We start from the raw sequence: 13,101 nt of genomic DNA, 5'->3' as shown, positions 1-13,101 counted from the left end.
AGCCTTGGGATAAGTCCACCAACATCTCAACCAACTCAGCCCTCTCAAGAGAGTGTTTCAGAGCTTAAAATCTTGGCAAAGGCGGTGGTAGATGCTGGAGTGATAGCAGCATTAAAATTTGCTGAAGCAACATCTTCCGAGCCAAACTTACCGGCTGTTGAAGTTTTCAAAACTCCGGAAAAAAATAAAAATCTCGAAGGAGTTGATTGAAAAGTGTTATCATTGGATGACACATGTGAAAAAGAGAAAGGACAGTGGCAACGAATATGAACCAATATTTGTCTCAAAACATGAGGCACTTTATGAGGGGTTAAGAGAATATTTCATGTCTCTAATGCCCAAAGAACAAGTGCATGCTTCGGTAAATTCTTTCCCAATTTCGTTAACAATAATAATTTTTCTAAACACTCTTATACAGTATATCTCATAACTTTTCTTCGTGTAGGTTGTTAGTATACATAACATGATTCTCAACGAAATAAAAGTTCGGCAGTATCAGGAACAAATATACATTGTGCCGCCGAATATTGTGGTATGCTAAATTTCTTATTCACTGCTGTTTCTTTTTCGGTTTGGTCAAAATGTTAATATTGGTTCACCTGATACTTATGTGTTCCATTGAGTTCTTTTGCATTAAGAAAACTTTTCTCTTGATGATTGAATATTTTTCACGTTTTATTCAGCATATGAATTGTGTTCGGTTCGGTGGAAATATGATTTAACTGATGTTCATTTTGCAAAATTTTATGTTGGGAACACATGGCGTGGAGTACACTGATAAGAGGACAAACAAGGACTACAGGGTTGATATTGAGCAGTATGCCCACCACCGCCAGTTTCTTGACAAAAGAAAACTTGCATCGCATCCATTTGTAAGTTGTAATTTCTAAAAGTTCTTTGATAATTCTCTTGTTTGCTATTGTTTCGACTGAAATATTCTATAATTTTTCAAAACTTCAGCTATTTGTCCCAATTTGCAATGGAGGGCATTGGTGGTTATGGATTGCTGATGTAAACAAAAAGAAATTATATGTCCTTGACCCTATCAATAAGCTTCCAAAAAATATACATAATTCTAGAAAGCAACTGAACAAATTTGTTGTAAGTTATTTTCTTGTAAATTATTCAAATTATTCTGTACATGAAAGGAGTTTGGTTCACTGTTGTTGGTTCTGTTTTTTTTCTTTTTTTGTCTCTTTCAGGGTTTAATAATTTCCCAGATGAGGGTGTACGCTAGGGCGGAACCCTTAATGGAGGATGGACTGGGAGAGGAAGCAGAGTATATCCAATTGAATGCTCAACGTACAAATTAAGAATCTTTCTCTTCTATAGTGCTATTTTTAATGTGTTTTATTTTGGATACTATTGATAGTATTATACTCAATTCTTGCTTAGCTATGATTGTAGAATATACGTGATGAAATGGCTCGAAACAATAGATCCACAAAAACTCAAAAGCGGGAAGAGATATAAATATAAACCTTGGACACAAGTAAGTACTTTCTAAATTAATAAATTTCTTTCTTTTCTTATTTCATTCAGTTAAGTTGATAGTGTAACTAGAGCTTTGAAGTTGGTTGTTACTCTGTTCAATAGTTCTTTTCCATGCAGAAATACTATTCTTGTTGATTGAAATTTGATCACCACTTATTCATCACATAAACAATTTTCGGTTCGGTGGCCTCCTTTAAATTTGTTTAGGGTTTAGGGTTATTGTGATTGCATTTTTATAGTATAACTAGGGCTTTGAATGAAATTTGTTGTTATTTAATGTGATTTTGATTTACTTAATATTTAATGTGTTCAGGGTTTAGGGTTATTGTAATTGCATTTTTACAGTATGATTATGGCTTTGAATGATATTGTTCTTATTTCATTTGGGTTCATTTCTTATGTAACTAATTCATTTCAATTGAAATGCAGAAAGAGATTGATGACTTCAGATACCAATATGGTCCAAATCTTCTGTTGCATGAAATGAACAAAATCAGAGACTAAGTGATTTGGGAATCTGAAGCAATAAGACTCACCAAGCCATCTGCTTTCCTCTCCAGCCCTTATTGTAAATACACATATGGAGATTTAGATAGCAAATAGCATATACTAGTTGTAATTAACAATATTTTGTTTAACTTGTTTAAAAAGCAAAAAATTCATACTTCAAATATATATATATATATATATATATATATATATATATATATATATATATATATATATATATATGTCAATGTATATATCAAAAAATGCATATAGTAGTTGTATATATTTTGTTTAACTTGTTAAAAAAGCAAACAATGCTTCTTTCAAATGTATATATGTCAAGTTAATGTATATATCTATTCTTAATATTAATGTATGTATCAAATGTTAATATTTATATATCTATTGGAATTGTCTGGATGTTGTTTTATTCCAGGTTCTCAGTGATTGCAATCACTGTATTTACCAATACATACGAACTCCAAAAGAACATAGTGAACCGAAATTAATACACTGGGCGAACCGAAAGTAGAAACACACTGAACTCCTAAACCTTGAACCCTAAACCCTAAACCCTAAACACTAAAACTAGAACCCTGAACACTGAACCCTGAACCCATAAACCATGAATCACTAAAACCCTAAAATCATAACCTAAAACCTAAACCCTAAACCCTAAACCCTAAACCCTAAACCTTAAACCCTAAACTCTAGACCTCTAAACCCTGAACCCTAAATCCTAAACCCTAAACCCTCAACCATGAACAAGGTGAACCGAAATTAATACACGGGGAAAACTGAAAGTTTGAAACACACTGAACCCCTGAACACTGAACCCTGAACCCATAAACCCTAAAACCCTAAAACCATAACCCTAAACCCTAAACCCTAATGCTGAACCCTAAACCCTAAACCCTGAACTCTGAAACCTGAACCGAAAAAACAAATTCTAATTATTCAACTTAGAAATTAATACACTAGACGAATCGAAAAACTGTATATATCAATATAGAATTTCATAAAAAAAGTGACTATTCATTAAAGACTATCAACATTCAGAAATTAATCCTGCTATAACCATGGTGAACCGAAATTTGCTCATGGGTGAACAAAAATTTACATTAATAAAAACTAAAACTTGTACAATCCTCTCTTGGATAATTCATATCTGGTGTATTGTAAAGAGTGGAGCTTGACTGAATTGATGATCCGAAGTCTAAAAGGTTCAACTACAAAAGACATAATTGTATATTAGCAAAATGAACAATTGAATTTTTAACTAATCAAAAGCAAGTCAATTTTTCCTCGCTTGGAGCTGTCTTTTTCTTTTTCTTCATGGCATTTGAGATCTTTTTTTCCAGGTTTGATCCAAGTCTGTTCTTGGGCCGACCTCTTGTTTTGACACGTGGTAGGCTTTGAAGGTCATTCACATTGCTTAATGTCGCTTCTTCGTGGGTTAACAAACTTTTTCCTTTGCTTCTCCCTTGATATTCTTCCATCTCTGCCATGACCTTGTCAAATGCTCGGTGAAAAATTCCGGTTAACTCTTCAGACTCATAGGCAAATTCACATATATTGTGTGACCGAAACACCAATTCGTCAAATTTCTTACTTCTTGGCTCCAGTAGAGGTTCATCTTGGCTGCTCTTAATGTGTGTATGCCTCCTCTTTATGTTCTTGCTCCAACGTTCCAATATGTATTTTGGTGCCACGTTATCCACTCGCTCAAAGCTTAGGACACTTAGGAAACGGCAGTACAATATGCCCTTAGACTCAAACAGCAAGCAATGGCACTTTACATCTCGTGATACTGCGTCGCAGGTGACGACAAACTTATTGAATGTGGAGTTGGAAACCTACTCTATTACTTCATATGTTGTGAAACCTAGGGTGGAATGCATTGATCTTGTGATACAGTTCACTTTACCTCTGAATTGAGCTTGAACTTCCTTGAACTTCTCATGGGTATATACATGTTGAAACTGTGCCTTTATTGCTGATTTTGTTGCACACGGTATCACGGTGTGAAAATTTGCAGCATCGAATTCTCTCTCTGCTTGATCTCTGCTTGCTTGGCAATTGTCGTATTGCTTCACGAATTATCTCAAGGAGCTATTCCGTGTGATGAACTTGTTGAAAAATAAATGCATACTCTCGCTCCTTTATGTGCTTCTCATCCCGGCACAAAAGTGGTGATCCAAGTAAACCGAAATCCATATATGGCGATCCTCGTACAGCTCTGCAAACCAAACAAAAACTATAAGGTCTGGTGAACCAAAACTAGTGTAGGATTTGGGAAAAAAAGATATGAGCATAAAAATAATTCAAATTGAAATCTCAATTACCTGAAATCCACTTGTTGCCTCCAAGGCCGTACTTTCTAAGGAAATCGATCCAGTTTCTTTCAAATGCTTCTTTTGTGTACGAGTTCCAAACAACATGGCTCATCTCTTGTTCAATTTCGTTGTGTCCCTTGTAGCCATTTAATTTGCTTGGAATCTTCTTCATAATGTGCCAGATGCACCAGCGGTGAATTGTTGTTGGCATGCACAGCTCAATTGCCCTTTGAATCGATGCGCATTGATTGGTAAGAGTACCTTTTAGTGCCTTCCCTCCCATGCAACGTAACCAACACTTAAATAGCCATTTGAATGACTGGATGTCCTCATTTTTCATCAGCACGGATCCAAGAAGTGTTGACTGGCCGTGGTGATTCATGCCAATAAAAGAACCTAAAACCAAATTGTACCTGCATAAATAACAACCACAAGATGGTGAACCGAAATATATACGCTCACTGAACATCCAAAATATTTTTGAAAGAACCAAATACCTGTGTGTTATACGTGGTGTCAAATGAAACCACGTCTCCGAAACAATCAAATGCAGCCCTGCTTCTTGCATCAGCCCAGAATGCATGTTTAATGCAGTGATCGCCTTCAAGGTTGAGCTTAAAGAAGAAATTTTGGTTCTTGTCTTTCATTCTAACTAGGTACTTTCCAAATTCTTTGGCATCGTCTTCTTTGAAAATATTCCGTACTTCCTTTGTGATGTAATTTCGTACGTCTTTTTCTATAAAACCTAGTTCACAGTGGCTGCCAGTTGCTGCCATAAATGATTGGTAAGTTTTGCTCGGTCTAATTCCGGCTTTCTCGTGGGTTTCGATGGTGCGACGTACGAACATGCTAAGCTCCCTGTGTTGTTTGAGCATCTCAGCCTGGTCTGGACAACAAGGATATGAGTGATTCAAAACAACTTTGAAAATTGTCCAAAGACCAACATCCTTCATTATATGTACGTAAATTCTGGCTGGACAATTTAACCCAGCTGAAGGATTTGTCTTCAAAGTTGGATATATCTTTGATTTCCACCTCCTTTCTCTAGAGCATACAATTAGTTTATTCTTAATCTTGTCTCCGTTCTGAGTCGTGTTCCTTATTTTGGTAGAAAAACTGGCAAGTTTGGAATATTGTTTGTAGAATTTTCCAGCTTCTTCTAGTGTCTTGAAAATCATTCCTACCTTTGGGACAAATTTTTCATCTACAACATAGCTGATCTGCATGGTGAACCGAAATCTTAATTATGGTGAACCGAAATCTTAATTACGGTGAAACAATTATATAATGCTTAATTAGGGAACAAAACAGAATATATTCATCTAATTTTTTTTAGACTCCTTTCTTCTTACCGAACTAAAAACATGCTCATGGTGAATCAACTCTTTAGTACTTACCGAACCAAAAAGTTACTCACAATTACTCACACTCACAGTTACATATTATCAATTCAATTCAATTCAATTCAGATATAGATTACCTCAGTCCATTCAATTCACTTCAAATAAAATTAGCAATTTCATTCCATTGAATTAGATTCAAAATTCAATAATCCAAACCTCATCAAATTGATAGGTTTCCGAAGAATTATCCAAATCGCACTCATTCAACTGATTTGAAGTTGATTCATTCATTATTTCAATTCAGAAGTGCAGATCGAAGAAGAAAACGAAGAAGAAGATGAACGATGAAGCTAATTACGTTGAAGTCAATCCAAATCCATAATGCAGAGAAGAAAAACGCAAATAAAGGAGAGAAACAAATTTAATTAGGTTGAAGAAGAAGAAGAAGAAGAAGAAGAAGAAGAAGAAGAAGAAGAAAATGGTTGACGTTGTATGGAAAGGTTTACGTTGAGAAACGTTGATCACGCAAAATAAGGATTAGGTTATATACGTTATATGAGGCGCATGTATACAAACGAGTGTGTGGGGGCGTGGAGTGAAAAGGACTTGGATAACATCCATGTAATTTTTACGTGGATGTAGAGTTTTTTCGATAAAATTATACAAATAAAAAAAATAAAAATGATACTAAAATTAATCAATTTTCCATTTACAATTATGCTAATTCTTATTTTGTCTTTTTTTTTATATTTTATTTTTCAAGGACAGAAAGGTGTTGAATAATCCTATTTCAATTAATCAAATATAGAATTTATTTTTTAATAAATTATATCGATATAACAAACGGGTTTATTTTTTAACATATTACATGTATACTTCGTAAATTAGCCCTTTAAAAAAAATATATTACAAATTTTTTTAAAGGTAAACCATAAAAAATGTACCTTAATAATTTTATGGTTGATAAAAATACATTTAAATTTTATTATCGACAAAAAAATTTTAAATAACTAAAAAAAGTAACAAAAATTACCAACATTAAATATGTATTCTCAAAACATGCTTTAGAGAATAAATATTGATAAGCTTTTTTGCAAGCATAACTAAAAAAAAGAGATATTTTTATCACTAAAATTTTATAATTTTTCTGTGTATATTTTTTTTGGTGATTTCTTTTATCAATATCCAAAAATAAATTTAAAACATAAAATAAAAATGGAGAGATCAAAATACTATCCCATTTTATGTATGTATATTTTAAAATTATCTATATTTTTTTATAAAATTTTAGACCAAATATATAAACAGTTCGTTAAATGCAAAATCATTTATCATTTACAAATAAATAATATTATTTTTAATTATTTTTGTTGTATTTTTTAATTATTTGAGAATATTTTTTATCGATATTAAAATTCGAATGCATTACAAAGTATTCAAATATAATTTCAATATATTTTGCCCATTTTATAAATATACCATACAATAATATAATAAAATAGATTAGATACACAGTCCACACATCGCGCGGGTCCACAGTAGTAATTATAAAACAAGTAACTTTACCTTGTATAGGCAACCGTAACTATTCCCGCTTTAGATTAAGACAACTTCAGCATCGCAACAGTGATCACAATGGAGCCAAGAGTCACTATTTCTAATAGGTTAAATTACACAGTTAGTCCCTATACTTTCAGTAAAATTGTAAATTGGTCCCTATAGTTTAAAAGTTTGTAATTGGGTCCCTGAAGAAAATTAAAATTTATAATTAGGTCCTCAATAACGTTTACTGTAAAAAAAATACACATTTACCATAATGTCCACTTTTTTTTCCTTTTCTTCCATTATCCTTTCTCTTCCCCTCTTCCCCTCCCTTCTTCACTGCCAGCCATGGCCATGGCATCAACCACCACAACAGTTGCCACCATGTTACTATCAGGTTCCATGTCAAGTGCAGATGGAATCATGAACCCAAACCTCCTAGTAATAAGAGCTATTTTTCCATCGGGCTCTACTTCTACTTCTTGAAGCATGGCAACACTCTCAGCTTGGGCACCATTCCCAACTGTCACATTGGACCTCACACAAAACTCATCACCATCAAATAATACTAATAATACTTCCACTCTTCCAATTAGACATCATCATCCCTCTTAACGTTGTCCCTTTATTCCAGTTACCCAATTTTCAAGGTCACCTACAAAACTTTGAGACTCAAGCCCTACATAATCAATCAAAATTCTTCGGTCTTCAATTATCTCAACAAGTTATTGCCTCTTCCCAATCGGGAATCCAACCAACTACAGCAACAGCCGCCATCCCTGGTTGATTCCTTCACTGCAGCCATCACCACCGATCCTAACTTCACTGCCGCTATTGTAGCCACCATCTCCTCCATCATCGGAGGTAACAACAACAACAACAACAACAACAACAACAATAATAATAATAATAATAAACCAAACAGCACTTGAGATGGCAACAACAACGACGGCAGTCATCTCCTCCATAATCGGCACAATGATGACGAAGATCCCGTCACTGCTGAACATGCTGTGAGCAGTCGAGAGTTGTTGCATTTAGGGTTGGAGGTGGAGGAGAGTTGTGGAGCAACGTGTTCCTTCAATTCATGACGCTCTTTCCTCTTTTTCTTCTGTTTTGGAAAGTGGAGAAGTGATAGTGAGAGGGCTGGGGAGGGGGTGGGGTGGGTTAGGGATTTTTTGGTCATTTTAAAATAGTTAAATTATAGTGTTGGTCCCTATACTTTTACTAAAATTGCAAATTAGTCCTTACTGCTAAACACGTGCAACTCACATGTTTAAAATAGCGAATATGCTGAGGAATATTCCATTAAATCAAACGGTGTTTGAACGGTAGGGACCCAATTACAAATTTTAATTTTCTTTAGGGACCCAATTACAAACTTTTAAACTATAGGGACCAATTTACAATTTCACTAAAAGTGTAGGGACTAACTGTGTAATTTAACCTTTCTAATATTCATTTGCATACTCAATTGCATAGAAAGAACTACATTCCAAGTCATTCTTAAAAAATGTTGTGCTCAAAATAATAATTATTTCTATTCTTGGTAACAGGGGTTTTATACCCATTAACCAACTTGAAACAAAAACAAAAATTTTTTATAACCCAATAAAAAATTAAGCCAATTCTATAATACTTTTTATTTAGTATCTAATTTTTATACTTTTAAATTTAAAATTAATTATTTAACTATTTTTAGTAATTAGATAATAAATTTTTAGGTACTATAGTAAACACCTAAAAACTATTCGAATAATAAGATTGTTGAAAATTGGATCTTTAGCCATGTGAAAATTTAAAGGAAAAATTAAAAACAAAAAAAAATGAAAGAGGAAGAGAAATGAAGTAAATTTTCTTTAATAGTGTCATATGAATAATTATGGTTGTAGCAAAATAGATGCCAAATGGGAAGGGAAAAATGAGGCTTATTTTTTTAGATATTGCAAAACAGGTAATGCTTTAATATTGGAAGTGAGGATATTTTCAAAATTCTGGCGGTGGTGAAATACGCAGAGGGTGAATTGTCAGGAATAGATTTCGTTTTTAAAAATTTATAAATACAATACACAGAGGGCTATTCGATTTTTTAATATTTATAAAGTAATACGCAAAATGCATATTGTGTTCTTAAATATTAAACTGACAATACACAGACTGCGTATTGTCAATACACAGACTACATATTGTCTTTTGTTGAGTAAAAAAATTATATTTGAAGCACTATAAAAGGAGGAACAGTATTAGGTTGATTGAGTGTGAGAGTGTTTTGTTTTTTTGAGAATGTAAGAGTATAAAATTAGAGAGAGGTATTAGTTTGAAAACATATTATAATGGTCAAATATTTCCCCAAACATCTGAGGGTGTGAGTTTTGTATGTGAGAATCCACGTGATATTGTTATTCCTTTTGCAATAACATATGAGGAATTTCAAAGTATACTTTGTCAATGTGGTGATAATCAAGTATTAAAAAGAATCGTAAATATTCTTTATAGATAGTCTGTTTTAGTGTTTGGTGGTTTCGTTCAGTTTCAAATAATGCATGTGGTTGACGAAGCAAGTATGCAAGGAATGTTTTTAATCTACCAGCAAACACGGACATAAGTGTCCGTTATCGAGTTGTATGTTGAGTTTGAAGAATTAATTGAGGTTGATTTACCGGAAGCTAACATCGACTGGACAATTTATAACACTAAAAGTGAAGAGGAATTTGAGGGTACTTATCATATTGTTGGTCCAACTGAAGAAGTGGGTGAAGATGTTATAATAGTTGAGTCTAATGTTACAGAAGTGGCAAATGCATTGGCGAGCCAACATCCATCTGGAGAGCTTTCTTTCATGCACGCTTTGGATTTGGACACTATGAATGCACCAGAGTTTCCTGAGTATATCAATTCAGGTAAGTAGTCTTTATTATTATTATTATTATTGAATCATAAAGCAATAGTTAGAATTATTTCTTGTTGTTATTGCTATAGATCCTGTTGTTGTTACGAACGATGAATTTGTTGTTGGCATGGAATTCAGATCTAGAGAGACTATTATTGTAGCAATTAAAGATTATACCATTCGCAGGGGAGTGGATTACCGGGTGTGTGAATCTGAGCCAACCACTTTTTATGCTAAGTGTATACAATACGGAACAAGTTGCAATTGGCTTATTAGGGCTAGTCTTATTAAGAGAAAGTTTTGTTGGGTTATAAGGTAATAGAATGGTAGTCACACATGCACCAGAACTAGAATTTTTTAAGATCATGGCAAGCTAAATTTAGACATGATTGCAGAGGTGATAAAGCCATTGGTTGAAGCTGATCCATCTTTGAAAGTGAAATCTGTTATTGTTGAAGTGCAGTCAAAATTCAATTATACGACAAGTTACCGCAAAGCATGGCTCGCCAAGCAAAAGGCAATTGCGAACCTTTTTGGTGGTTGGGAAGCTTCTTATGAAGCTTTTCCGTCGTGGTTTAAAGTAATGGCACAAAAAGATCCGTCAGCAGCAGTTGAGATCCAAATTGCACCAGCATACCAAGGGGATGAGGTAGTCCAGGATGTTAGGATACTGACGCGGGTATTTTGGAGCTTTTATCCTTGCATAAGAGCATTTAGGAGCTATACACCAATCGTACAGGTAGATGGCACACATCTGTACGGAAAATATAAAGGAGCTCGATTAGTTGCAGTTTTTCAGGATGGCAATGGTAATATTGTGCCTTTCACATTTACCGTTGTTAAGGGTGAGACTTCTGATGCATGGCACTTCTTTCTTACTCATTTGTGCACATATGTGGTGACTCGAGATGGTGTTGGACTTATCTCTGATCGACATGACTTTATTACCTCAGCAATAGCTCGTAGTAATGGATCATGGGAGCCTCCAAGAGCTATCCGAATATTTTGTGTTAGGCACATAGCATCCAACTTCTTGAGGAATTTCAAGGCACCGTATTTGCAGAAACTAATAGTCAACATGGATACGTAAATTATTGTGAAATAACGGCATCTTTGTTTTTACAAGGAACATATAGCACCCATCTTATTGATTTTGTTTTGTTGGTTATTTACAGGTTATTGTAGGACTGTGCGTGAATTTAATGTGCAGTATGCAAGATTGCGTGAGCGTGGTGAGGCTTACACGCGATGGCTTGATCGAATCCCACGACAGTAATTTGCTTTGGCATTTGATAATAGATATTGTTGGGGTCATATGACCACAAACCTAGTAGAATGTATCAATGAAGTTTTGAAGGGAGAGCAAAATCTTCGTATCACGTCACTTGTGAAGGCAATTTTTTATAGACTAAATGAGTTGTTCACTAGAAAGAGGCTTGAGGCTGAGGTTCGAAGGAATGCAGACATGTATTTTCTGAATATGCTAGGAACAAACTTCAATCAAATCAGCAAGTAGCGGGAAACATCCAAGTTAACCTATTTGACAGGTAGAATGAGGTCTTTGAGGTACGTGAAATGCCCAGTGGTATGGAGTACGCGGTGAATCTCCGTCAACAGTATTGTGATTGTGGTGAGTTTCAGACAGATCGAATCCCTTGTCGCTATGTCTTTACATGTTGTGCGAATCAACGACTTGATTGGCAACAATACGTTCATGAGGTATATAGGATGGATGAGATAAAAAAGGTGTATAGAACACGGTTTAAGCCATTAGAAAATCCAACAACATGACCGGTGTATCAAGGACCAAGACATATATCTAATCCGCACTTAAAGCGAGTTTCCAAAGGGCGTCCCAAAATAAGCCGCTTCTTGAATGAAATGGATATGCGTGATATGCGTGGTCCTAGGCGTTGCAGGCTTTATGGAGGCGAGGGCCACAGTCGAAGTAGATGCCCATTGTGCAACATCTTCCAAGGTAATTGTGCATTCACCGTGTGGAAGGTGGAATGTGTGAGTTTCTGGAAGCCACCGCTCAATCAATGCATTGATAAGTGCATTATGCAAAGTAAGTCTTCCAAGTATCTGATATATGTGATAAAATCCAGTATCCCATAACTCGATTTCAATTCGGGGATCATACACATCTTGGTGGAGATATCTTGATCCCAAATCTCTTGAATTCTGAAACAAATTGAAAAATGTAATGAGTAGTAGTAATAATAACAATAATAAATGAACAAAGATAATGAATACATACATATGGTGGACGATCAAGGTATTCAACAATGTGCTCTCACTACCAGAAAGAAGCAGTGGCAAATCTCCATGATCGTCGTAACCACTTGCAACGTTTTGCTTTTCCGTGGCTAAAATGTGCGAACGTTTTTCACGTTCTTGTTTGTCTGTGGCCAATTTGACTTGGACTCTCTCAATTGTCACAGACCCAATGCTCACCGTGGCGAAATCAAACGATGTCTACTCTTAAATTACGTGCTTCTAGTATTTCCTTCCATCCCTTTCAAAAATTTTATATGCAGTTTCTACTTTTTCCAAATTTAAACCTTAATAATAAATTTCAATTTTTAAGGGTGCAAACTTATCTACTTTGTCGATAATTTTTTCTCTCCTTCCCGGCCATTTTCAATTGATAAGATATGCATTAGTTGGAATAATATAAAAGGAGTACATATTTATAACTCTAATTAATTGAGAATGAATGATAAAAGTATAAAATTCATGATATAAAAAGTATATTTTTTTTGTCCCTAATTCACAATATGTATTAATTTTTCTAAATTTTCTTTTTCTATTTTTTTATATTTTTTTATTAATTTAATAAAAAAATATCCGACATAAGTTAACGTAGGTTTATTTTTGAAATAGTTACAAAATTTTAATATTTTTTTTCCAATCTTTTTTATTTTTTTAAATCCGAGTTAATTTATAATCCTAATTAGTATGTACCGTCTTTGAAATATGATATATAATTATAATTTTTTATTTT

At 34.2% G+C, this 13,101-nt stretch overlaps 2 protein-coding genes and 1 pseudogene across 2 annotated transcripts; 2 read left to right on the top strand and 1 right to left on the bottom strand.

The window, feature by feature from the left end:
* Positions 1-3,266: 3,266 nt before the first annotated feature.
* LOC140176791 (protein FAR1-RELATED SEQUENCE 5-like) lies at positions 3,267-5,545 on the bottom strand. The gene is made up of 5 exons (XM_072208337.1): positions 4,817-5,545; positions 4,716-4,732; positions 4,136-4,222; positions 3,911-4,047; positions 3,267-3,793 (listed from the first exon to the last, which is right to left on the bottom strand). Exons 1-5 carry the CDS (start codon positions 5,543-5,545, stop codon positions 3,267-3,269), a joined length of 1,497 nt encoding a protein of 498 aa, XP_072064438.1.
* Positions 5,546-7,558: 2,013 nt separating this feature from the next.
* Positions 7,559-8,136, top strand: LOC112730247 (WRKY transcription factor 6-like; annotated as a pseudogene).
* A 2,343-nt stretch (positions 8,137-10,479) lies between these two features.
* LOC112730246 (uncharacterized) lies at positions 10,480-11,370 on the top strand. Its single transcript, XM_025780343.1, has 2 exons — positions 10,480-11,180; positions 11,280-11,370. Exons 1-2 carry the CDS (start codon positions 10,480-10,482, stop codon positions 11,368-11,370), a joined length of 792 nt encoding a protein of 263 aa, XP_025636128.1.
* Positions 11,371-13,101: the final 1,731 nt, after the last annotated feature.

Source organism: Arachis hypogaea, chromosome 12, assembly GCF_003086295.3.
Source record: "Arachis hypogaea cultivar Tifrunner chromosome 12, arahy.Tifrunner.gnm2.J5K5, whole genome shotgun sequence".
Taxonomy (NCBI): Eukaryota; Viridiplantae; Streptophyta; class Magnoliopsida; order Fabales; family Fabaceae; genus Arachis; species Arachis hypogaea.
This window is presented reverse-complemented; position numbering and strand designations above follow the sequence as displayed.

Bases quoted from the DNA above. Each gene is read 5' to 3' on its own strand.
- LOC140176791 (XM_072208337.1), bottom strand. From the start codon at position 5,545: ATGCAGATCAGCTATGTTGTAGATGAAAAATTTGTCCCAAAGGTAGGA. The intron at 4,048-4,135 runs GTATGCATTTAT...CCAAGCAAGCAG, and splicing joins AAGCACATAAAGGAGCGAGA to AGATCAAGCAGAGAGAGAAT. The intron at 3,794-3,910 runs GTAAAGTGAACT...CCTGCGACGCAG, and splicing joins AGTTCAAGCTCAATTCAGAG to TATCACGAGATGTAAAGTGC.
- LOC112730246 (XM_025780343.1), top strand. From the start codon at position 10,480: ATGATTGCAGAGGTGATAAAGCCATTGGTTGAAGCTGATCCATCTTTG. The intron at 11,181-11,279 runs GTAAATTATTGT...AGGTTATTGTAG, and splicing joins CTAATAGTCAACATGGATAC to GACTGTGCGTGAATTTAATG.